This window comes from Anarhichas minor, unplaced genomic scaffold (assembly GCF_050575085.1).
Source record: "Anarhichas minor isolate MPS153535 unplaced genomic scaffold, ASM5057508v1 ptg000026l, whole genome shotgun sequence".
NCBI lineage: Eukaryota > Metazoa > Chordata > Actinopteri > Perciformes > Anarhichadidae > Anarhichas > Anarhichas minor.
In genome coordinates, this window is record NW_027466472.1 from 18,368,958 (window position 1) to 18,396,151 (window position 27,194).

Genomic DNA, 27,194 nt, shown 5'->3' on the forward strand with positions numbered 1-27,194 from the left:
CTGTTTCCACCAAACGCACCCCCAATGAAGAAATTGACAAGGCAAATAAGAACCAGCACTAACAGGAAGTACAAGCACATTTCACTATATGGCAGTGTAAGATATACATTCAAGTGACCAAGATTTACCCACATGGCTATAACAAAAACCTTTACGGTAAGACATAATTAATAATTGAATGGTAAATTGCTGTAGATGCTTTAAAGGTCTATTTTATACGATATAGTCGGTAATAATCTGATCTAAATCTAATTTTAGTTGTGCAAATGTAGCATTTCTGTATAATCAGTTTTTTTTTTATAAACGTAAAACAGTAGGTGCAACAGGGTAAGTCTTACTGATTTAGTGTGATATCAAATGTCCTTTAACTGCTAGTGGACACCTTCCAATAGATTTAATCTACTGTTTCAGACAGTATAGCGTGACTCTTTAAAATGTTATACACCTCCGCTGCTGGATCTGGCATTTTAATGCAAGATATTTTAAGGTTATAAGCAACATGTAGCTTTTAAAATTGTCACAAAGTTGAGAAACATAATATATACACTACAGTAGCTAAAATGACTGAACCGTAGAAATGGCCCTAAACAGATGTAGGTGCTTCTTTCCTGTTTACTCACCAGGGAAATAAGCAATGAGGAAAGCCACTGTAATACATCCTATATGTTTATCATTAATAATCTGTAGGGTGATATATTTCTAATCATAGGCTTCAAATAACCTGCAAATGATTTGTCACCAAAGCAAAGTAAAGATAATATTTTACACAAATGCTGCTATCTGTGTTGAAATCACATCACATATTATCTTTCTGATGATCTTTATATGAATCAAATGGAGAAACTTGATTTTTGTAGGGGAAATTACATTATAAATGTTAAAACATTGTGAAGAAGAGGTTAACGTGTAGTAGTCATTATGAACTTTAGGATCAATAATAACATTGACAGCAATGATTACAAGCATATTCTAATAAGATTATATAGATTTACACTTTAAAGTTTAGTTTTATCAAACATTTTTGTTTATAAGGGGAACTGTTATAACAAAAGTATGACAGAAATAGCACAATTTTTTTTAGAGAAGTTCCACAACACGGGAGTAACTTTGGCACAAAGTACATTTTGCTCCTAATATTACCAGAGGATGTATACAGTGTTGTCTTATGTTTGTACAACATCACATTTTATCTATATTTTAATAAAGATACACATGTTTTTGGTGTTTTTCTTGGTCACTTAACTTAATTATTATTTAACAGAGAAATGGTAATTTTAGGCTTTAGCTGTGATTTCTCCAGCAGATATATTAATTTGGTTGTTGATTGGAGAGTAAAAATAAAGTGTTCATTTATTAGTACACAGCCCAAGTCGGATGTTTTGGCATATTTGCCCAAAACATCTCCTAGTTATCGTTAAGGGGAAGTGAAAACAATCTGGCCTATTCTGTGTTTCCTGCCTAATGATTTGACTGAGAAAACCAGAACAAAGACAATCAAAACATTGCTTTTAAAGCTAAGCTAAGGCAATGATTCATTTTTCATTTCATTATTGAAAAAACGCTATTAGAATTCAGCCCAAATCGTTCGAGGAGACAATTGTGTATTATTCCACACACACACCACACAAAGTGATTCTCAAACTGTGATGAGGTTATTAAAATGACCATTCTCCTCTTTATATTTTTTACAGATGCCAGGCAGAGGTGTGGATAATTCCATATATACAGATGATAATTCCACATATACATATGATTATGGAAGCAACACACTCTGTGATGATGAGGAGACTGCCCTCTGGCTCTTTCATGCAGTTTTCCAACCTGTGCTGTACAGCTTGATCTTCCTGCTGGGCGTGGCAGGGAACGGCCTGATGGTAACAGTCCTCTTGAGACGTTGGCGCCTCCTGCGCATCACTGAGATCTACCTGCTGCACCTCGCCTTGGCGGACCTCATGCTCCTTTTCACATTTCCTTTTGACATAGTCGACAGTGTCGCCGGTTGGCTGTTTGGGGAGTTTCTCTGCAAGCTGACGGGCCTGGTGCAAAATCTTAACCTCCACTGTGGGAGTTTCCTTTTAGCTTGCATTGGGTTCGATCGGTACTTGGCCATTGTTCATGCCATTCCTAGTATGCAAAGTCGACGTCCGAGAACAGTGCACCTAACATGCATTACATTATGGCTGGCCTGTTTGGGGTTATCAATACCCAATGCTGTGTTTCTTTCTGTGAGAGAAGAAGCCAGACCAATATCTAGGCTCTCCTGTTTCTATAATGATCATGGTATCCATGCAAACAACTGGGTTTTGACTAATGGAGTTTTAGATCATGTGTGCTTTTTCCTACCTCTGGCTGTCATGAGCTATTGTTACACAGCAGTGGTAGTTACAGTGTGCAAGACTCAGAAAAGCCAAGCAAAGCAAGGAGCAATTAGACTGGCTTTACTCGTCACTGTTGTCTTTTTCTTCTGTTGGCTGCCATATAATATCACCCTACTGATAAAAACTACGGTGGACCTGGGCCTTATCTCGTATGAAACCTGTGCATTTTACGTCCTACTGCAACCAGCCCTTGATATGACGAAAAGCCTCGGTCTCTCACACTGTTGCCTGAACCCTTTCTTGTATGCCTTTGTTGGGGTGCGCTTTCGCAATGAGCTAATACGGTTACTTTGTAAATTGGGCTGCAGCAATTGCCTACCTTTCCTCCGAGCTCAGGGTCACAGTCGACCATCCATTTCTGATGGAGCAATGACCACCAGCACCGTATTCATCTAATAAACTCTTGTACGTCTGCTGGAACTAAAATGCTTCCATTCTATAGTAATTCATTTGTACAGTAATCATGAAAAATGTTATCATTTTATCAAATGTTTTGACAATATAGTACCCACTGCAACTTTGAATGCATTTAAAAGATGTTTTATTTACCCAGTCAAGAAAATGTTATTGTTTGTCCAGAATCTGTTTTTGCTTGTACTTCAGCTACTGCTTATTGAATTCAATAAAGATTTCATATATTATACAGCAACCGTGTCCCTTTGTCAGTGTTCGCAAACAACAGTAATTGACACAATAACCAAAGCTAAAACCACCGTAGAGATCAGTATTATTCTATTTTTAGACTTCTATTAAAACACTGTTATACAGAACAACTGCAAACAATCACAAATTGCATCTTATATACAGCAGGTATATATTATATATATTGACATATATATAATTCCTTTGCACAACAGTTTGGTAGTTGGAGAAAAAAAAAAATCAATGATATTAAAACAAAAAGAAATTTGAGGCACTCCTCTCCTGACTGCCACTCTGTTCCCACAACAACTACACAGATCTTTGTAATATACATATTTTACAGTATTTTAGAAAATGGCTTCAAATATGTTACTGAATTGGTTTACAGTGCTTTTAAATATTCCATTTTTAATCAGTTGTAATCCATAACTTGAAGCATCACTGATTTATTGTTTTTACAGTTCCTCTTTTCAAATAACTGCGAGAATAACATTAATGAAAAAATTTGGATACAATGGTAAGGTAACCTAGAGGACACTTTTTTTTGTTTGTTTTTTGTTTTTAAAAGTTTATGTTAGCTGGATCAGAATGGCATATGGGCCATACCTCCGGGTCCATAGCCAATGGTACTGTCCAGAGACATTCCTCGTTGTCTGAGAGACTGGGGGCCCATCATACCAGCCTGTGGGTGGGACGGGGCCATCATCGGACCCTGAGGGGACATGAGAGGACCCTGGGGGCCAAAGGGATCCCCTGGAATTGACATGCTTCGCTGCTTAGCCTGCATCATCATAATGTTTTGCTGTGCCATCAGATTGTGTGAGTGCTGCTGGGAGGACATCATGCCAGGGTATGGATTGGAAGGATGGTGGAGAAGGCTGTTCGCCATCATGGCTTGCTGTTGCTGTAGCTGCTGCTGGGGCGCCATGCCTGTCCTTCCCATCATATGTCCAGGGGGGCACATGGGGCCCATGCCCCCGCCTGAAACCATGCCCCTAGAGCCCCCTTGAGGAATGCCCATGTTTTGGCGTATTCCAACATGTGAGGGATGAGGTGCCAGCTGCTGTTCAGCCATCATATTCTGTAAGTTTGCTAAGTGGGGGTTGGATGAGGGGCCGCTGCTGTGTGGAGGACCAGAAGAAGACAGCTGTTTGAGGAGCTGCTGTGGAGTAGGTTGCTGGGATAGTGGCCCCTGATGCAGATTCTGATGTGGCTCACTCTTGGGGAAATACTGGAGAGTGCTACTGGGCTTATCAGAAGGAATGATGCGGGAGAGATCAAACTCAGGGATACCCGAGTGATTGGTTCGTATAACTTCACTTAGATCCGGGCCATCCCCCATGTGCAAAGAGGCAAATGAGTCTGAGGGATGAGAGGGGCGCTGGTGAGGATGACCTTTTCTAAGCAGACTAAGGTGTAACTGCTGTGGTGGTAGAATATCCTCATTAGACTGGGAGAAATTATGTGACATTCCTCCAATAGGTGAGTGCATGGGCCCATGAGGTGGTGGCTGGATGCGAGAAAAGCCTGCCATCTGGCTCTGAGATATAGGTGAAACATTGCAGGGCCCCATCCCGTCAGGTGGACCTCCTCCCATCATGGCAGAATTCATGGCAGGCATGCCCATTTGGTTTGGGGAAGAAAGCACAGGTCCTGATGAGTCATGTGGCAGGTGTTGCTGACCTTGGCTTACAATGCCCATGGGGCTTTGTGGATTACTGTGGGGACCAATGGAGCCCTGGGAGACCAGTATCTGGGAGGTCTGGGGGTTCCCCATGTTTCCTGGTGATAAAGCAAGGCAAGCATGTGAAAAATCACACCATTAACATTTGAAAAAAGATTGCCCTTTTTGTCAAGCCATTATACTTACGAAATATTAATTGGAGGCCTATTCATATTTTCAAGCAGCTCTACTATAATATGGCAAAAACATCATAGAACTAAGAATGAACACACTTTATTATGCTACTGCTTCCTTTCTACACACTGCCAAACTGTACAAGGTGTTCTCTGTCTATGTCACAATGTGTCCTTGTTTCATACCTCCAATGCTGACACCGGATAGAAGAGGTCGATCTGGCAGCATCTCATCATCGGAAGTGGCAATTGTTTTGATTGCATCATGGTAGAGGGGAGTAGAACTGGGCATGGCATACTTGGACATCTGAGACATGATGAGAGATAAAGGATTCGGGGTTGGATGGTTATCGGGAGAGGAAGTGAATGGCATACCAGGATTCATAGAGCCTGGCTGGCTAACGGGTGTAGAGTTGGAACTCCTGGGGGGAAGTGATTGGCCTGCAAAGGACATTAAAATAATTGATTAATATCACAGCAATACAAGGAAAAGCAATAATGATGATCCAGCGTCAACTTGAATTTTAAGTGTACCTGTCTCGGTGGAACTACTTCCTCCATTGCCCACTACCTTCCCACTGGTTGGACCACCTGGACTCGGAAGAGCTGTTTTAGGAGACGCCCAACCTGGAGAACCCACAGCCATGGCAGGGGACTTGAGTTGTCCAGGAGAGGCAGACGGAGAGTGCAACCCAAGGTTGGAAGACCCCATTATCTGGGGAGACTTCATGGAAGAAGAGGAAGGAGTCCCAGCACCAGACGCAGGGGGAAGAGTGGGGTGATGCCCTGCAGAGGATATCTGTGGGGGGGACTTCAGTCCTGGAGCAGAGGGGGAAGGTAGAAGTGGAGATGGCTCTCGGTTGAGGGATGGAGATTTGAGCTGATGAGGACGAGGCACTGAAGGAGAGCTCCTGGGGTTAATATTGATTGATAGGTCAGAGGGGTGCCTAGGTCCGAGGTCTACTCCCCTGAGGACTCCACTCATCGGCATATGACTAAGCCGCGATGTACCTCCCATTTGATGATGACCTTGCTGGTCAGGCCCAAACATCTCAGGGCCAGGTTGCTGAAGAAAAGGCCCTTCCACCTGTCCTCCAGAAAAGGGACCATGATTGGGAAACTGAAAGGGGCCATCGGGTCCTGGAATCATTCCCTTATTTACTCCTCTTCCATTATGTGAAGCCCTGATTCGTGAAATATCTCCAGGGCTAAACATCTCACCTAAAGTTCCCCCTCCAGCAGGACCTCCTCTGAGCTTCTGAGAGAGCATCATCTGCTGTTGTTGTTGCTGAACATTCATCTGTGGGTTCATATTCATTGTGAGGCTGCTCCCCAGAGGAGAATCCACAAGGTCTCTCATCTGAGGACCCCCTCCAGGAGAGCCCATAATCTCCCGTGAACCAGGAAAGTCCATAGGATCACCTCGAGTGGAGGGTGGACCCCGGCCCATTCCCAAATTGTGAAAGTCTGGGCCCCCGGGATTATCCATCATTCTTGAGCCCAGGTTGCCCTGTTGCTGCTGTTTAGCTAATCTGTCAAGTTCAAACCTGGAAAGCCCCTGCATCTGCCGTTTCTCCATGAGGCGAAACATTTCCTCATGTGTTAACAGATGTTCTGGGTCACCTTGCAAGTGCTGAGGAGGTCCACCAGGGTAGCAGCCATGAAATGGACCCCCACCGCCTATATTGTTGGGCATATCATCAAGCCAAACCATCCCTGGCCTGGTGGGCCTTTGGGGTCCTAGACCCTCCACTGATAAAACTCCCCCTTTACCACCAGGAAAACCACCTCCTCCAGGTGGCCCTCTCTGCATCTGTCCCAGGAACCTTGGGCCGCGGGGTCCCTCTTGGTGCATGTCTATCATTCGTGCATTTCCACCCATTCCTCCTCCCATCATATTGCCAGGACCCCACTGCTGTTCTCCAGGCTTGCTGTGGTAGGGAGGAGGGGGTCCTCTCATCATCACAGGACCTCCTTGCATGCCAATCTCTGTCATCATTCTTAAGTGCTGTGGATGTGAGGGGGGTTGTATTTCCTGTTGTCGTCTCTTATCTTGGTAGTATTCTTCTTGAAGCTTCCTCCACGCCACTTGCTCTGGGGTCAGCCCATCTGGTCCAAGTAAGTGACCCATGTCGAGCCCAGGTGAAGACAGCTGGTGATGGGGATGTTGTGGTAGGTTATGGTGAGAGTCCATGTGAGGGCTGTCAAGTACAGGTCCAGCAAGGGACTGTGTTTGAGAAATGATGGACTGGAGGGGTTCTTCATATTTCTTCATCCCTCCCATCGAAGCCAAGGCTGTCGACAGCATATTACCACTACCGCAATTTCCGGAGCTATTTGTACCATTGTCACGGTCCTCGAGAATACCGCTCCTATCAGTATTGTTGTTATTATTTAGGTTGGAGGAGTTATTACTAGCATTGTTGTTCGTGGCTCCTGTGTCTCCAGGGCCTCCACCTGCTCCACTACGCAGAAGCAGCCTCTCTATGTCCCTCAGTGTCTGCAAAGAGCGCTCCCTGTGTTCCAGCTGCTCTTTGGAAAGACCATCCATGTTCCCCGGGCCACTCCTCTGGCACGGATCACCCTGTAGGTGTGCAGAAAGCATGGAGGGACTTCCCGAGGGAGAAACGGTAGCAACAGGAAGAGACATACCCCCTGCACCCTCGCCAGCTCCTGTGACTGGGCATGCAGGTGTGGCTGTGCTCCCTGCCTCTGACCTATGGGCGACGATGCTGTTATTGCTGGAGGCTCCGCCAGGTCTGGTCTGAGAGGATTCATTATCGGAGTGTCCTGCTGATGATGGTGTCCCTGCAGGATGCAATGGGCCTCCAGCACCTGCAGAGGCTGGTCGTGGAGTTCCACATTGTGATTTAGGGGTGCCTGTGGGTGGAGAGCTGCTGGAGTTCATCTTTTCAGATAGGTTAGGAAGCTTGCCTGATGAGTGGCCCTGTGGCAGACAGAAGAAAAAAAAAAAAAAAAATGATATAATGTAAATTGTTATTATTTCTAGCAGTAATAATTGCAGTTATTATATTGCCAATTTGTTATTCTGCCAAAACATCATATAGTGCACTTTCTCAGTACAAGCATTTACAGCAGTCACAACTGCTGATGAAAACAGGAACTAAGATGTATCTGAGACCAAAATAGTTAAAACAACTTAACCCCCTCGCATACTTTGCATATGTGGTCTTTACTGTGGAAAACACTTGTATCCCCATGTGGTTTAACACAAACGTGACACCTTGTTTAATTTGACGCCGAGTTGTGGATGTCTGACCTGCTCCAACTTGGGGCGTGAAACATTTTGCTGGTGAAACAGAAGGATGGAATCGGTCTGTCCTTTCATTACTGCCTCTGCAGCGCTGTCAAACAAATAGAGCAATCATAAAAATGTAATATTCACAACAGTTACACAATTCAGTGTTGAGTCATAATGCAAAAAAACAAAACAAATAGGTTGGTTGGTGAGATAAAGACAATCCAAACATCTCTACTTCTGATGTGAATAATCACCTGCATGACAGGCCTACAAATTGTTCTCACCTGTTAGCTAGGCCGGTTGTGAAAACATACACCACTTGCTGTGAAGGCTGAGGAGGCTGCTCTGTCTTTAGCCCTGGTCCCACTCCACATCCCATTACAGGAGCCGCGGGTTCAGACACGGGCCCTGCAGACAGGCGATCAGAGAGCCCTTGAACTGGACCTGCCAGCCCACGCTCTTCTGTGAAAAAGCAGCAGCACACTGGTTTAATTTGGCTACATTTGTAACCTGGTTTATAATTGCAATACCAGTACATCCTTTTGGCTACAACATCTAAACACTAGATGGAGCTAAAACACATGTAAAGTCATATCAGTGACGAGGAGCAGTAAGGCACTCCAAGCCTCTTCCTTTCAGTGTGTGCCGGACCTGAAAACAGCTATGGATAATTAACGGCTTTAGCCTGTTGTTTTCAGGGAAAATAAAATTGAGAGGGGGTAGGGGATTTCTACATGTAATGCATACAGCCTTCAAAGTTACGGTCACAATGACACTATTGTTAGTGAGGACTGGATCTGGGGAAAGGGTTTCCCCCTCTGTGGAGATAGACTCACGGTGGGTCGCAGTGTGTGGCTTGTCTTCATCCTCCTCTGTGTCAGGTCCAGAGCACCATTCATCTCCACTGTATGGCTGTTTCTTCTCCAGAACACAGCGCCGCTTACTGCGCATACCACCCTCTGGAGGATAATACACACATGCACACATCAACTGTTGGACAACAACTAGTGTAAAATATATATATATGTACATACATACACACACACACACTTTAAAGGGTACTATCAATGTTATTTTTTTCCGCATCATTCACCACTAATGGTCTAAACACACCACAGTATTTTCCACAGCCAGATGCGGATGTACTACTGTCTGCTCTAATACATTTGGCCTTACTTGCTGGAAGTTGTAGGATCAGTCTACAGCTTTAAATCTGAACAGGATGTCAAATGTCAGAACCACTTTAAACTGAAGCTCTTTTTGTCCTGTGAAACATTTGTAAATACCAAAATAGCCTGAGCTGACTCATAAATATATTTTCTTAAATGAACTGAAAATTAAATACGTGCAGGTAAAAAATGAAAAACTGCAATTATTTGCAGTTCTTCTCATCTCTGTACTGATTTTATTTTCTTGTGAAACAATATGCCACATGCATGCTAATCACATCTGCAAATGCAATGTTGTGAGAAGCATGAGCTGAAGCTTCTCACATGGTGGAATTATGATTTTGTGGATGCACAAGCTGCTGCGCACCAGTGAGCACAAACAGCTGCAAGAAGCATGTATGTAGCAGCTTTAGCATTTCCACAAGGCAATGTGCAATAGAAGAGGCAGAACAACTCCCGACAGCAAATACAATGGTAATGGAAGGAAGGATGTGTGCAGTGACAATACAGAGAAAAGGACAGCAGAGGGAGGGCGGCCACCTTGACACAGACGGGCAGTATGACAGAGCCGACTTCGTCTTCTGTGAATGTTTTTGTTGCCAGCATTTAGTGGTTTATCTTAAACAGTAACATAAAAAGAAACCCAACTGTGTTCACACCTTTTGTCACTGAATGTTTTCAGGTTTGGCGCCGGAGTGATTTGATGTAAAATTGTGGGAGGCTTGGGTTTCAATTGAATGTACTTCTATAAGCAGAAACTAGATCACAAAGAGACAGAAAGAGAAAGAGACAGAGAGTCTGTGTGTGTGTGTGGAGGCCAAATGAAGCCAGAAGAGATTTCCCTATCTCTCATTCTCTCACTCTTTTGGCCTCCGTCAGTCTATATTTTGGAACCACGACTCTCCTTCTGAGTGTGCATGTGTTTAAAGAGGTTTAAGTCATGTACAGGAAGCCCAGATGAGTTTCACAAAATCACATTGTCATCCGCAGTCACGTGAACGCACAAGCACGTTAATAACAACCAACAAATGCAAATCAAACACTCTGTACCGAACCACACAAACACAAATATATATCAAGACACTCACAACAAAAAGAACATTAACTCTTCCCACCCAATCACCGTCTCTGATTCAACAACAACAACAACAACCTCTTTATGCTTATTCAGTTTTTGCTACCTCACGACCCGTCTCTTCCTCTGAGCACTACAGAAAGCCCAGATGCCTTTTCATCTGCGACACGTCAGCGCAGCGCGGGCATGGCGCAAACTATCAAAAGCCAGGGGGAAATTCTGATGCTTCACTGAAAGGTCAGGGCCTTTCAGCTCGAGAGAAAACAAGTTATTCTGTCCTCTCAGTCCTTACATTCACTTCCTGCTGTGGAGGAGGTGAATGCACGTAATCTGGTATTTCGGGTAAAGATTTGGCTGATAGGATGGTGAAGGAAGTGAACTTCCGCATACTTAGAACAGAGACACACTGTCTATACGTCCCAGACGCTGACACAGTTTAGTCTGTGCGCGAATGCCTTACCTCCTTTGGCATCCGTCTCTGGAGGAACGGCATTTCTTGATTCACCAGAGTCGATGGAGACGCTCCTCTCCCGCTTGGATTTGGTTTTCTGCATCCCTCCGACGCTGCTCACCGATTGGCTGACAGCCTTCAGCCCGGGGTTGCCGGGGGAAATCTGGTTCGTTTTGACTCCATGGCTCCCGGCACCGACGCCCTTTGGACCCAGGTGGCCAGCAGCTCCTTGCTGCTGCTGAGCCTGTTGGTTTACACCGGGTATTTGGGATCGGCTGTCGCCGGTGACCTGCTTGCCATGATTGGCCAGTTTATTGTCTGGGTGCATTTGATTGGCTGGTGATTGAGGTGGAGGTCTGGTGTGAAGAAAAGCTGTTCGTCAGTGGAGCTCACATTGCCAACAGGCGACACTGATGGAGAAAAGAAAAATCATGAGCATCAGTATTTCAGAATAAAAGTCTGTATCGGGCCCTACAGTTCAAAGACAAATTCACATCATTTCTCTACAAGGCCTAATCTGGGAGTAATAAAGTGCTGCAGGAAGCACGAGTTTGCATTTTGGCAATTCCAGTTCCCTCGTCTGAATGTCAGGGTTTTTGTTTAGATGCCTGAATAAGGTCTGTGGTTATCAGGGGCTTTAACGTTTTGTTCTACGATATAAAATACGTCAGTAAATACCACACTTGTGAACTTTGAAGATTTTACGTGCGTTACAAAAGGCGGTTTTTTCACAAGTGGCTAAATGAGACTACAAAACGTCTTCTCGCCGACTAGTTCGCCTTCACAGCCTTGTTGTGTATACTCACACTCATGTGACTGTGGTGTAGTTTGTTTATAGCCTCACACCTTTTTTACTTCTGGCGATTGCTTTCACGCTACAAATATCCTGAAAGTGGTCTTTATTTGTGAAGATTATCTTGCTGAACAAAACGTGTAAGTATCATAAACTTGTGTTTACCACGGAGCATATTTCTGAAATAATCCAAAATCCAATGGAATGGAATCCCATTGGCTTTTTGTCAAGGGAACCAAAGCGATGCTAACTTCCGGGGTTGGGGTACAAAAATAGGTCTTCCCTGCAGCACTCTACACAAACCTTACATTGTGCCCATACTGACTGGATGACTGACAACACACTCTGGTTCCGGGTTAGGTCTTTAGAGTTAACTGTTCACTCACCTCATCTCAACCCGACGCTCAACTGATACATTGCCATGTTGCTCTCCAGGATGCTTCACTGACCACACATGGACCTGGGGGACAACAAGAGGGTAATATCATCAGTGGAGCCAGATAGCAACCTTTACAGTCAGCGCTATCTGTCAGTGTGTGTGTCCTCAGCCTATGGCTCAACATCAACTTCATGAGCGCAGACAGAAAAGAGACAGAAGAAGCCAAAAGATTGATAAGAGCGCAAGGCCAGAGAGACACTGTGAGGTAACTGTTCCTTTAAGGGAAAGAGAGCAAAGACTGAGTTTGAGCTGGGGGAGGGACCTGCGGCCCAGAAGCAGCTCAGCAGTGGTTTAGGTCCCTCCCCCTTCCAAACACTTTGCAAACCACAAAAACTCCACCACACATTCCACAACACTGTCTGTAGCAATACCCGTCTGTCCCTCCCTCACTCAGAGAGAATCTCTCGGTTTCACACTGTGAGTGTAAGCAAAAACAGGCAACAAAAAAAAAACTCATCACCTGCTTATTACAGATTTTAGTTCAGGCCTATTTAGACACACCACCACACCTCATGGGTTCATCAGCGTTACCCGCGTTTGTTTTTTAATCTAATTTAGTGTGACCTGAGAGCCCAGATGACAACGCCTCAGCTCTAAGATATCCAATTCTAGCTTTCCCGGTAATGTCAGGGACTAAAAACAGCCTTAAACAGAGTAGGATTCAAGCACAACATTAAGAATGGAGGACACTTCCGAGCACATTGCGCTTCGTTCTGGGTTCAAGTCTATAGCTGCAAGCTTTCGCCCTCTTGACACCACCACCTGCCAGTGTCCATGACCCCAAGCTTCTGATTTTAACCTTTGCCACTGGACTGTGCTTCTCAGTGAGTGGAAGAATCTGTGTTCAGTCTACGAACTAGTTGTACACAATGTATTCTTGCCATATCCAACAAAAGCCGCTTGTGCACAGAGTATTAAAACACTTCTTCGTTATCTGCAGGTCTCAACAAGACCGGTCCACACCTGTTGTTGGTGAACAATAGTTGGTCAAAACAGTCCTCCCAGCCTGTTCGAAAACATCCAGCTGAGATATGTGACTGACATAATGCAATCTCGTGTAAACATTTCCACTGGCTTCCATTTTTGGCCGATGACACAATCCCACCGCCGCACACGACACGGTTTAGTCGCTCAGGTCAGCTGTCCCGCTCTTACAGAGCCATGTGTACCACTCGCTCACCTTGACGGGTAATGGTAAACACAGCGCTGCAATTAGTCATTAACCAAAACCCGCTCATGTCAGCACAGAAAAGGTGCCTTGTTCGTCGGCTGGAGGAGTTCATCACTCATTAACTCAAAACGGGGACAGTCAGACGTCGGTCCTGTTGACAAAGTGTGACTCACTCGCTTTTGTGCAACACAAAGTGGAGGCAGACTAATCATATGGTGAGTCGCTGACCTATGAGTGGACAGTTGAGAAAAGATAGGCCTATCTAAAGTGAATACCGGTCTCAGTAGAGCTACCCAGTCATTTCTGCTGTGGTTGATATGATCAATAGGGCCCGGAAGATACATAGAGTAAAAGAACTTTGAAGCAAATGCACGAGTCTTAGAAGGCTCGAGTGAATCTTGCATCTCATCCAACATTTTGTAAACCTGGAGTAAGGCCTCGCACTACCATTATCCCCACTCCTTGCCGTGGGAATGGAGCCTATATTTAAGTAATCAGGAACATTACAGTGACTTTAGAACAGCTAAAGCCTTTCTCAGACTGGATGACTTTTTACTTGAGGGTTTAAAGTGTTTTTTTAGGTTCTGTGAAGTGGTACTACACCAGAGAATGAAAAGGATTGCAACTATTTAAACCGCTCGGCCCTTAATGAATAATATAATATGTAATCAATGTTGTTCCATGACCTTCTATGAGAGTAGCTAGACAAGGTGCTGGCCTGACTAGCAATTCTTGGTGAGCACATTAATGTTTAACTGAACCATTATGTAGTCACAGGTCTCAAACAAAGCAGGTTTCCCTATTCAAGCCAAGACATTCCTCTATTTGGAAGAGTCTCAAGACCCACTTTGTGTTGCAACATCTGGAGAGAAGCGCTTCAGAGCATTGCAGACAAGAGAATACAATTAAACCACAATGTGTTATGCGAGTTTATTTTGGACTACACCTGTAAACGGAAGCCCAAATGAATAACTTGAGTAAACAAATTAAGTAATCTGAGGGTACGTTATTCAAATGAGACCTTTTTAATCAAAAAAATCATTGTCACATCTTGATTACACACAGCTAATCGCCATTAAAGTTGTTAGGCAACTTCTCAAAACAACTAGTTGCACCAGTGATGACATAAGTGTTTCGTGGCAGAGTGGGAACGTCAAAATGACGGCCGAGTACGCGAGGTAGGAAGTGGGGAAAGGGGCCATTGGCTCCACCACTTCACGCCCCTGGCCCAATTTGTTTACGCTTTGACGTGTTTATTCGTTTTCTTTTAATCATAAAAAAAGCAAAATTATATCCATTTGATTCAATGCTGCGGGACTGGAAACAAAATGCCAAGGGGTTTAATCGTTTTTATAGGTTCTCTACTGTATATTGAACAGCAGTACAGACACAAGCAACATCTGACTCACATGTTCAGCTCTCATTTCTTCTTGTAAAACAAGGCGTCGTCTAATCGGACACACCTGGAGAACCAGCACCAAACTTAATTGGTGTAATCTGCATTCATTACATTCTGACCTCAACAAGATATTTAACGCCCGACACCTTAATTATGGGGACATTTGAGTAACATTGATCAAATCAACATGGCTGCTATGCAATTAATCTGCAATAAAATAAACAAGGTTATGAAATAAATGGTAATGTCCCTTGAAGGAGGTGCTCTCTTTCCCGCAGCTTTGAACATTCATTCTCAGTCCAGCTTTTGTGTTCATGTTGATAAAGTTGCAGAACTAAAGTAAAAAAGTGCAATAAACCCATGAAGACGACGAGACAACTTTCACTGCATTGTACAGAGGCATGTGTGCACTCCACAGCCAAACCAACACTAAACAGTTGAAGCTGAAAGAACGCCCCGTGTAGCATCAGTACAAACACTGCGTCAAGTGGATGAAGACAAATGGAATGAAAGGAATGACGTAATAACAAAGTCAGTTGAAGGCGTTACTCCACTGAAACATACCTTGCTGCTGTGTCATACAATGACCTGTAACTTCAGCTCCTACTGCTGAAAAGCTTGATGGTATACTTTTAATAAAATTGCTAAAATTGATATGGATTTTTAAAAAATAAACAAAAAATCTATATTTAAGGGCATAAATGAGTACAGTAATTTAAGGGGTGAAAATTATATTTTTGTGCTGGCAGTTAAAAAATACTAACCTTGGTAACTGCCTCTGTTAATCCAAATTATCCAGATAAATTTTAAAAAATCCTGCATTTCATTCAGGAGTCTGCTAAGTCATCTGAGAATGTCAACAAACAAGTCTGTCTGAGCGAATATTTAAATAAAATGTAAACTCAGTGGACCGATGCCGACTCACTGGAATAGTCTCTTGTTTGAATTGCCTCAATTCAAATATCTCTAAGTACTTGCTCTAAAAACTACACTCTTAGCTAAAACTAAAGCAGTCTCATTAAATCCTACCGTCATGAAAGTTATAATATTCAGGTCTTTGTTGACTCATACGGAGGTGTTTCTAATATTTAGTCTCTCCTTACTATAAACACCTCTCTTAAGTGGCAGATAAAGGACACTGATGATGATAACCTCCTGAATACTTGGTTTCAAATAGTACTAATAAATAGTAAAACGTATCTATAACCTTCAAATAGTCATGACCAAATATGCAGCAAACGCAGTTTGGGGGAAAAACATATTCACTGGTTATGAAACTGACTCAATGAAATACTGATGCCATCAGAAAAAAGACAGGCCAATTCTATATAACGCGAGTTATTCACAATGCCTGTCAATGGGTCCGATTCCCCGAAAAACGTCAGACGAAGCTGAAGGAATGCAGGTTCATCACAGGCTCCAGCGGGGCCTCCAGCCCAAATGATGTGCACAATTTTACCAAAAGATAGCCTGTCCAACAAACACCTGTTTATGTGTGCCCATGACACAAGGAGCCAGCAGAGAAACTGAAAACTAAAATACGAGAGCTGGCGTTGTTATGTTCATGCCCTGATGTCCACTGTTCTTTAAAGCATGCGAGGTACTTATTAAGCCTTCAACGAAACATGCTGCTCCTGTTAAAAGCAGAGTTCAGCTGGGAATATATCTCTGCAAAGGTGAGCTGTTATCCAAACAACAAGTGTGTTGGGGCATAACATTTCTCCATTTCCTTTTCCTCATTTGACATTTTCACAACCTGTTTGGGAAACAAATCCAATTTAAAAGTGGGATGTTGTCCAGATGCATCCAAACACTGCTCCAAACAAATTAGGGAAATAATTCAATGAGATTTAAAATCCACAGCACATGGTCTTTACGGCTAAAGCCAACTCATTTTGGGAGCATGATGATTAGCACAGAGCACACACAAAGCAGGCAAGCGCTTCACACAAACACAAAGCCCTGTGCTTTACTTCTACATCAATGGAAACTGACATTACTGTTCTCAGAGTGTTTGATGAATGAGTGAAATTAATTGTGGAGAAGGTAAGGAAAACACTGATGTTCGATTCATGTTTCTTCAGCGGACCATCCAGGAATGTTGTATTTTAAGAAACTTCATGGATGATTTGATTTCAGTGGGAATCCCAGGACAACGACACAGCAACCATAATACAGGTGAGAAGTTATGACTGCTGTGTGTGTTTGTGTGTGTTAGAGTGCCTAAAGTAAGAGGCTGAGCTCCTATTTAGTCCCAGTGGGTCACACATTGCCCTGTATTTTTAGAGCGAGCTGGTATTAATAGACCCAGTGAGCCCTGAGAAGTCGGGGCAAACGGTGAGAACAAAATACGAAGCCAAGTCCAAAACACAGATGCCACAGGGCTGCTCTGTGGATTGACACCGGTAAACACTGAGGCCAAAGTGTTTAACAGTACTGATGAATGAATAATGTGTATTGACGCAGGAGCGCGCGCAGCTGCACAGTTGAGATGTTTTTTGACATCAGCGAGTTAAACTGCATTTGCGCCCGGCGCCAGTCAGACTGCCGAAGAGAAGGAAAATAAGTCAAATGTGCTCTTTAACTCAGGACAAGGCCACGGCTAACACAACATGGATGACTGTTAACAAAATAAATCATCTGTGAAGGACTGTTATTAAGTTAAAATGTGTCCTTCAGTCTGTATCAGATATTAAGGTGACCTAAGGCAGTCATTCCCAAAGAAATTTGATCAGCGTCACCAAATACATTTGCTGAATTTCCTAGTCCGTTATTTAACATGTATACCTGCAGTAGACCTTAGGGCCACATATGGAAGCCTGAATGTTTGTATTGTTCTGAAAATGATGGCCGACTAATAACATTGAATATAAAATTAAAAAAAAGGTAAATTATCTTTGTTTAACAGACGAGAGGAAAAACACAGCCTGTTACCTTTGACTAAACGTATTTATTTGGTCTCATTTATATGCATGTTTTCAATAACAAAATCATAAATGAGGTTATGATTTAGAAAACGTATATTTCTTTGAAATGGGTGATTTACGTATTCAAGATAACGTAAGGCGATGGCAGAAAAATGGTCAAGAAATATTCATTCATGCACAAATTCTCTCTTCGCACGATTTATAGATAAGGCCTTTTGTGATTGGGTCGCAGTGGTTTGCCATTTTTAAAAGTTTAGGAAACACTTATGTAAAAATGACAGCTGTTTTCAGCATTGTTGTCGGGTTCACCAGAGGATATTTGTTGGGTTGTGTTGGAGGTCCTGTTCCAAAGTTTAAGAGCATCAAAAATCTCTGGTAGTGAGAGTCATCAGCTGGAAATTATATTATTGAACAATTGAGCACCTAAACATAAAAATGATGCTAAAACAATGTTGGGAGTACAGTGAGAATATTGCAGTGATTTCTCCATATAGAGCCAGTTGACCACGTGACTGATAAGAGACAAACAGAACTAAACTACTCTCTCATTAACACCGTGTATTGATTCCCTCGGTGTTTTCTAGTCTTCACTGCAACTTTCACCACCTGAAGTCCTGATTCTGAGTTACACTTTCTAAAATAATTCAGTCAGGACTTAGACTACAGATTCTAGAAAAAATGTCAACCTATTTTTTTGCCGTCCTGGAAATGTTGTGTTGAACCTCCTTAGTTCAAGTACTGCTACTTAAACATGTTAACATGCAGCTCTAGTTTATCACAACCTGCTCAAATGAAGCGTACAACACACCTCTGATGGTGGGTTATTCCTCGCCTGCTTTCATGTTACACACATGTCATGTGGGCGATGTGGCCGGTGTGATGACTCCCTTCATTTCCACACACAAAGGTTTCAAACAAGCCCAAAGTTGTCACCCTTATCACCACTTACCACTGAGTTAGACATGCTGCAGCCTATATTTCCCTTTATGCTGGTCAATCTACCCGTGGACCTTCTTTAATAGCAACTTTTACAAATGTTACGAACGGTGATGTGACACGGACAGCTTTCAACCCTTTTATGTTATGTAACCAAGACCATATTGAAGCTGCTGTAAGATAACAGTTTGATTGGGACGCACTGCGACAGTGTGGGATGTAATGCAATAAAAAACTGAGGATAAGACTCTGTTTCTCAGCAGCAACACAGGAAACAAAGCTACAAACAGCCCGTTATTGGTCGAGTTTCATTTAGATTAGACCTGTGAAGCCTAAACTTAGTGAGAATTGTCTGAATATAGAAAAAAAAAAGATCGGCTAATACATTTCAAATATCACAACTGGTACTCCTCTGATGTGAAATCTATAGTGACCTGGCAGAATAAAAATTGCTGCACTACATTTATGAGAGAGAGAAAAATAGTTGAAATGCTTCTGTCTGCTGCCATTGGGCTGTAAGAGTTGAACTGATTTGCACACCATGCGACTTTGGAAAAATCAACGAGGGTGATGACAGGGGAGCTCAGCTAGGGTTAAAGATGTTGAATCAGCCATCAAGCCCCTGCCAACTTGCACTCATAGAAAACCAACCGACACCAATGATGTGAAACGGCTTCCAAGTGACAGTCATCAGTACACAGTGAGTGATCATTGCACCCGATAAATCACAACCGGCAGACTCTCTTTGAACAATGCAGTTTCACATTTTGCACGCTTCTGTTGGAATCATAGAAAACCAAAAAGGTGAAATAGAAATTCCCTCATGAGTCTCTTACAAAGTGACCACTGAATGGTCACTTAATTGGAAAGCACCAACCATCCAGGTCAGATATTATAGCAGCTGATGGCAGATTGTGCCCATCTTGGTGAAATGATCTGGTGTTGGTGCAGTAAGTGTGAATGTCTCTCGCATTGAGGCAGTAAATTCAAAACTCTGAACTTTTAAGTGGAGAGAAGATGATATTTGTATGCCGTCAGCGAGCGAGGAAAGGACACAACTGGAGCGTGTTCAAAAGTCTTGCAGGAGGAAAAAAAACAGTAGACTACATTTTTGGTCAGAGCACCGAAGTGAGTCTGCTCAGAGTGTTAAAAAGCGGGGAAACCCCGATCATGGATTATTGACCACATTCAGCCCCATCTATTTCCTGCTTTTTATAGTATTTGACATAACCTTTTTTTCCCTCTCTTCCCTCCCTGTCTGCCTTCAATCACACACTTGTTCTCTTCTCAACATGCACTTTGTTTTTCTGCAGCCTGGTGTTGTAGGAATGCATAAGAGTACACGCGGAACAAGAGGTTACTGCAGGTCAGCATCCATTTAAATAAACACCAAAGAATGAGAAGGATTCAGTTTGTTAAACCTTTGATTAAAAAAGGTGGTTTTTACTTTTGGGACATTTTAATCCACAAACTCTGTTAGGTCTGTGATCTGTATCGCTGCACTCCCAACTCTCAGCCTAGTCATAGGTTCTAAACTGCAGTGCATTGTGGGACAGTGCACAGGTGACGGAAAAAAAAAATCAGCACACTAGGGTGGTTGTGGCAGGTTGCTGTGGCAACAAAACATGTCACGGGGCTGAGTAAATATAGGCGAACCAGGAGGTGATGTGCAGAGAGAAGGGCCTGCAACAGGGGAAAGGCCACAGAGGAGAGAAAAAAGGGAAAAGTGAGACATTTGTGAAGATCTCAGAGCAGAGCAGTCTTTTGATGTAGCAGGCCAGTGATGACAAAGGAGATGACCTAAGATCTACCTTCCTTTTCACACCAAGAGGAAACATAACATTAAAGAGTTCAGCTGAGGACAATAAATGTTTAGCTAAAATATGAACTGATTCGGTGTAAGTAAACACTGATTTATGTGCTACTATCAGGGTAGATATTGCATGCGTTTGTAAACTGTGTGTTCAGGACTGGCTGAACTGGGATAGGCGTGGAAATGTGGGCAATTCACACACGATTTATTGGCCAGTCCACACAAATGTTGATAAAGACCTCCTCAACAGGATGGAAATTAAGCGGTAAGAAGACTGCAGGCACCTAGTCTATGGTTTTGCCTGAGCTCTGAGGACAGGGAAGAAGTACTGGGCTCATTTTGTACAGAGGGTCAAGGGTTGTATCCTTTCCAACACATTCTGGGAAACAAGCCAACTAGAGCAAGGAAAAAAAAGAGCAAACTGCAGCTTCAGAACAGATAGAAAGCAGGCGTTACGGCACAGAAGCAGTAGGCTGATGGACAGAAGCCACTCAGTGTTGAACTGAACACACACCTACCAGTCTGTTCCAAGAGAGGACGCCCAATCTGTCCAATCTCATGCAGGGTCTCGTCTTTTCCCTCAGGCCAGAGATCATCATCATTAAAAACACATTGTTTATCATACAATGTGTGAGACTTTTTTTTTCAGATTTGGCAAATAAACCAAGTACTGCACGTTGTTCCCCTGGGCAGCAGTAGGGTTTGTACACAGCATCTTCTTCCCACAACAACGCTGAACAAACCTCAACAGTGACCAAAACGTTAGCCGAAACATAACCCGGCCTGAAATAAAATAACTTACCCTGGCATTAAACAAATTGGGGGACAGAATTAGTCAGTTAGCTGCATCTAACAATGACATGGCCCTAGTACGAGTCATTACTGTAGAAAAAGAAAGGTCAGTCCTGAGCTGAAGCCAGTTGTGAAAAACTTAAGAGATAAAAGAAAACCACAGAAAGAGGAAAAGTCACCTGGATAATTATTGCAATGGATATAAACAAGGGGGAAAATTACCTGCTAAGTGTTTGCACATGTTTGCCCTTTGCTGGCTCATTTACAGTATGTACTCTAACAGACACTTTGTAAAGTAACCAGCCAGAAGTCTTTTCAAAACTAGGATTTTGTCTCAGAAACGGACGCAGCATCTGGATGTGCTGCAGAATCCCAGTCAGAGACGGCTCGACCACTCCAACGCAACTTTGAGCTGATCAGTCTGAGCATGTGCAATAAATGCATTAAAGCATCAAGCTATCACAGAATCCTCCAAATGGTTTTAAGATAAGGTGATGAAAATCCAACTGATATTATGTTATAGTGATTCAGTATAGTGATACCGACGTTATGGAAGCAAAGTATTTTGACACCTACAAGATTCAACAATAAGGCCGTCTTCCCCAGGGCAAGTAAAAAGACACGTCGGGCTAGTAAATCTCAATCGGGCAAGTGGTAATAAAGAATTAAAGGAGAAGGAGTTAGCCTTCTTTTCTATATTGTATTGCTGATTTATACCTGTACAACACTTTCATTTTTTTTTGTTTTGTAATGTACAAATAAACAAGACATTTTGTATAGGGGCAAGTCAAAATTGACTTTGGACAAGTGGACTTGTGACCCACTTGCCCGACCGGGCCAGTTAACTAACGTCCTCCTTGCTGTATGAGGCACTTTGAAATGCAATGTGACGTGCAGTCACAGCGAGCATGAGATTCTCTACTTCCTCAACAAGACTTGTGTTTATTATCTCAAAGGTGAAACAAAAGTGACGCTGTCAGTTCCCACATTTTTCTGACACAGAGAGCAGACGTAGTTTAATATTGTTAAAAGGCTTTGAGGACTGGTTAGATCTGATCAGAGCTCAGGCCTCGCGGGATATGAGGAATGTGGGCTTGTTGGTCAACAAGCCTGTAAACGCACCTACACTGGGTTCTGTATGTGGAAAATGTTACGCTGATGCATTTTCCTGTTTGAGTCATCCAGCTGAACTCAGACGACTTTCAAACAAAAGGTCTCACAGACCCACAAGTATCTAATTTATTGGCTATTGGGGCAATTTGGCAGTGTGACGAGAGTCAAAACAAATCAAGATTCCTCTCCTGGTAACCATGTAGGACACACTTGGTTCTGCTTTTTACTAAATCGTACACTTTCTTGTGTACACGTCAGCTTTGAACACATGGAGATCCACGAGGCTGAATTTGTTACACAAAGCTTTCCAAGCACAAGTAAGTGCTGACAGACAGAGGTGAACATCTGTCCTGTTGCACCCATGAGACTGTACAGTATCTGAGGGTTAAGCACCACAGTTTGCTTGTAAAGGGGCCGAGACCTGCATGCTCACAAGGTCACAGCGTGGTTATTTGGTACACACCTGAGTTCAAGTGGCCTTGTTCTCACCCGGCCGAACAAACTCACGTTAAAAGAGCCTGAATACAACGCCTTGTGTGACTAAATATATTAATGTCGTTTGAAAGGTTGATGACCAGCAGCAGTGTGGACAGAGTGCTCTTGTCCACAAAGACAGCATGTAAAAAAAGATATGCAAAAGATAAGCTCAGAGAAAGGCACAGAACCACGACAGTCACTGGGACATTAATGTGAACCATAATCTCATGAGAAACGCTTAGTCTGAATGCTTTCTATTCAGGCATTAGACCAAGGCCGCTTTTTACTAGGCCTACAGAGTCCAGAGCTTAAGTGTCTTCTGTCGTGTGGAAACATTCTCAATATCACATTATTCTTTCATAGCTCACCTTAGCAGTGCTCCCTGTAACTCACCCCAAAGTTCTCAGATCACCTAACCAGATAAAAAACACTGTCAGCAGCGGACCAAATCGGTCTCTGCTTGCACGGGAGCAGTCTGCGCGGACATGCAGTCGCTGTCACATGCTCGTTCATGTCACATCAACTCTGGACAAAACAAAAGAGGCAGGAAATAGACTTCTCATTCACACCCAGAATATGTCAATCAATACACGCAGGCTTGCATTTCGCTCTGCTGTACAATTATAGACACATTAGCCTTCTTGCTGTTACAGGAAGACTTCTTCATCATGTTTGTTATCCAAGAAAAATCGACCAAAGTGCACACAGTTGCTAAAATATCAGTTTGTGAAGTGCTGAGAGCACTGGATAGACTAAAAACAGAATGTGGTCTATTAAGCCCTGTCATCCTAAAGTGTCCATCATTATCCACAACAAACAAATTTACAGGGACCCCTAAGGATAACACATACAAAAACAAAAGCACAAAATAAACATGCACTAAGGCCTACAGGTGGACTGTCCTTTTAAAAAGAAAGATGCTCTGAGATATCTCACTTCCAGTGGAAAGCAACACACACTGTACTGTAGCCTTGAAAGACAATTCGGATCAAGTTGCAAACTCTGTTAGGTGCTATATATAGCTCACCAGGATATTGTAGATACACAAACAGCATGAAGCTCCGGTGTGCACGACGCACACACACACATGTGGAAAGGCTGTGTAGCTAAAGAGAAAAGCTGTAGTATCTCTCTTTGTGAACAGGTTCAAGTGCAGCATTATCACACCATATTCAACAGGCTGAACCAGCAGGGTCATGGGTTGTCAAAAGAGAGAGAGAGGAAGAAAGAGACAGGGGAAATGTGTGAGAGAGAGACACTTCACAGTCTTTTTGACAGCATTTCGGTACCGTATATAATTATAATGGCTACAATTCTAATTATGGGAAAGGGTTATTATCACATTTAGACAGTTAACTTTAACCAACATACCGTGTTAGTGGTCAGGTAATGTTATAAACTTAGCTTGACGTCCAGCTGCACAGTGTGCTTGTCTGAGTGGAACTGAAACACCGCGGGGCAGGAAATGCCTATTAAAATAACATGTATTCAATTGCATGTACGTAATTTATCTAACGTTACATTAAAGCTAACGTTGACCACGTCAGTAAAGAGGCATACTATAGTGTTAAGCAGCAGCAGTATTAACAGCATATGTTGTGCCCACGCTGAGTCCGTGTTGAAGTGACAGGTAACGTTCTGGTTACGCAGTCTGTCACCTTACTGCACACGGTGTAGCTGTTTAGCTCAAAACCATTCAAATGTTGCTTTGGCTGCGTCTGTCAGATTAGCTTTCCAGACGAGCTCATATTAATAATGTACACATTGTTGCATTTACATGTTCATGTCGGCCCGTCAAAACATAATGTCGAGCAAGCACCGCATTCTCGCTCGGAGAATATAAGGACACATGCCCCTGGTGTGAACCCCGACGCTCATGAGTGGAGCCTTGCTGCGCCAGCCAGGTCCACGGGCTAACTTAGCATGCTAATTCACGTCTTCGCTAGGCTACTTGCTCGTAAACTGACGTCGCCGTAGCACACATCTGCAAGCGAACCAATGCTAGCTAACGGGATTTGAACTTTGTTACAGGCTTGCTAGCGACCCGAAGACTTCGTAAAAGGAAGGGAAAGTTACACGAGCAGACGCGTTAGGAGGACAGCTCCGAAATAGGCACACGGCTAGCATGCTTCGGCAGTGACAGTGTTTTGAAACGCTGTGTACTCTACCTGGTGCGTGAGATCACAAGAGGCCGATGTCAGGACTGACGGCCAGTCGACATTCCCCGGAGTGGCCGCCACCGCTTGCTCCGCTCGCCGTACCACTGCGCAAGATGGTCCCGATCTCGTCGTTTGATAAGAAAGGAGCTGGTGCGGTTTGACGGGAGGTTCAGATGGTGATAAATAACACCGCGTGTCTAGGTTGAAGTTTCGGTTGAAATCAAGGGACGCGTCACCTTGCAGCGGTTCATGACTCCCACTATTCAAGATGTAGAAGGGCAGGACGTTGCATTTCTCTGCGAGTCCATATCACTCCCAGCCGCTGACAATAATTAGTGTGGCCACACGGGCATCCGTATGTCACTGTACTGATATGTCATACCGGACATCTGCGCTGGCTGAGAGTCCGATTTTTATCGGTGTTATAAGAATGGAAATGTAAGGGAAATTACTTCAAAATAAACATATATATTCATATTTATAGCATAGTATTTGAAGATTGTAATGTCAACACCCACATATTAAATTATGTCGTTGAGATTTTAGAAGGCACTGTATGCGCCATAATCAATAAAAAAAAAATGAATAGGTTTCTTATTTTCAGGATTATCTGATCCAGCAAATCAGTGACCTTTTCCATCTCAGACCACATTTCTGATGGACACCATCCTGCAGTAGAATTCAAATTAGTAGAAGTAGCCTATATCAGAAACACTGTAAGGTGAGCTCAGACGCTTCAGGTTTGGGGAATCCATTATAAAGTTACTCAGAGTGAAGATCCAGTTGTTGCACTGTTAAACCTACTATTTTGTCAGTTGATTACTCCCTCTGGTGGTTTGGGTAGCAGAAGTAGGCTTGGCAGCGTATACTTACAAGTGAATTTGGGATAAAAGGCCTTTCTGGCAAATACACTGTCTGTGTTTTTAAATTGCGATGTTAGAAATGTTTCATACAATTTGGAAAAGCTGACAGAGCACATGCGTTTTACTGCAGTAGTTTATACCGTTAAGAACACTTAGGGGGTACATTTGAGCAGCAGTAGTGCTGGCTACCACTTAGCCCCACCAAAGTAATTGCCATGGTCATAGGAACATGAGACATTGTTCAGGTTTTATTCGTACAGATGTTGCAAGTATTTGCACCTGCAACAGTTGATTCTCTAACCTCTAGGATGTAGCTTTCTAGACCACCCACAATGAAGTTTTTTTTTTCCTTTTTTGCTGAAAGGATGAATAAGAAACCCTGATTTTTTTTTCAGACAACCAGTTGAATGTAAGGGAAGGACACATTAGGAACAAGTCGTAAATCATTGAGGAGGGAGCTGCAATGATTTATACTGAGAGGGAGAGAACTAAAACACAAATCTGCAGTGGATGCTGGTCAGAATGGAGCTGTGAACATAGTCACAAACCACAGAGGTGACTTGCTGAGGCTCCCTGACCTGCAGACATGGTGCGAGAGCAGGCAGGCTGGTCAAAGTCATGCAGGAGACCGACCACTGTCTCCATGACCTTCTCCTTCCAGACAAAGCACAAAGGACTGGCATTAATCAGCCGAGGAAGCCCCATCACACCTGTTGGCATCAGACATTTTTAATCATCGAGTAATTAAATAGCTTGAGATTTTAATTATGCCATCGGGTAGAGATGTGCACTCTACATTATTCTGTCATTATATGCCAAATCATAATGGACATAGGCTCAGATAAGCTTTGATTTGCTTGAATAACTAACTTTAAGGATAGGGAAACAACCCTTTGAGGTGTGCAGGTTGTTGTGTACACACCAATTGCCAATTGCTTTTAATCCAAAGAAAGAATACTCGGCTGCACATTGTTTTGATTTAATAATTTTGGGCTCTAGGCATCACTCCTGCCAAATAAACCAGCCCGAAGATATTTAAGAGCGAATAAAACAGCCCACAGACATCCTGCATTTTGTATTTTTTACGATGAAAATGCAAAAAGATGCCGTGAATTCTATCCCACCGTTCGCCCCTGAGATATGTTTTATCTGAGTCCATTATTCTCTGCTGGTATATGGCAAGCAGAGGAATGAGCTCAATTAGGTGAGGAAATGAGAGGAGAGGAGAAATTTGGACCCCGGTATTTGGAGAGAAAGAAAATGAAACATTGGAGGAAGGTCAAGAGAACATAAGAAAGGAGCAGTGGGGAATGAGAGGACGAGGGAGAGAGAGAGAGAGAGAGAGAGAGAGAGAGAGAGAGAGAGAGAGAGAGAGAGAGAGAGAGAGAGAGGATGAGAAAGTGAAACTATGTTGTCATGGAAACTGGCATGGATCTGAAGAGCAAAACAAGAATGTAAATTGGTTTACCCTCAGGGAA

General features: G+C 43.2%; 2 protein-coding genes across 6 annotated transcripts; one reads left to right on the forward strand and one right to left on the reverse strand.

The window, feature by feature from the left end:
- cxcr5 (chemokine (C-X-C motif) receptor 5) lies at positions 1 to 3,023 on the forward strand. The gene is made up of 2 exons (XM_076100040.1): positions 1 to 156; positions 1,692 to 3,023. Exons 1-2 carry the CDS (start codon positions 133 to 135, stop codon positions 2,772 to 2,774), a joined length of 1,107 nt encoding a protein of 368 aa, XP_075956155.1. The 5' UTR covers positions 1 to 132; the 3' UTR covers positions 2,775 to 3,023.
- On the reverse strand, positions 2,903 to 25,167 carry bcl9l (bcl9 like). 5 transcript variants are annotated; one of them, XM_076100039.1, is made up of 9 exons: positions 24,863 to 25,167; positions 12,014 to 12,087; positions 10,844 to 11,244; positions 8,976 to 9,098; positions 8,424 to 8,601; positions 8,158 to 8,242; positions 5,412 to 7,824; positions 5,064 to 5,318; positions 2,903 to 4,802 (listed from the first exon to the last, which is right to left on the reverse strand). In XM_076100039.1, exons 3-9 carry the CDS (start codon positions 11,160 to 11,162, stop codon positions 3,604 to 3,606), a joined length of 4,572 nt encoding a protein of 1,523 aa, XP_075956154.1. In that variant the 5' UTR covers positions 11,163 to 11,244; positions 12,014 to 12,087; positions 24,863 to 25,167; the 3' UTR covers positions 2,903 to 3,603. The 5 variants fall into 5 exon arrangements, with proteins under 5 accessions (XP_075956154.1, XP_075956152.1, XP_075956153.1 ...); XM_076100037.1 differs by having other exon boundaries at positions 8,122 to 8,242; XM_076100038.1 differs by having other exon boundaries at positions 8,424 to 8,622.
- Positions 25,168 to 27,194: the final 2,027 nt, after the last annotated feature.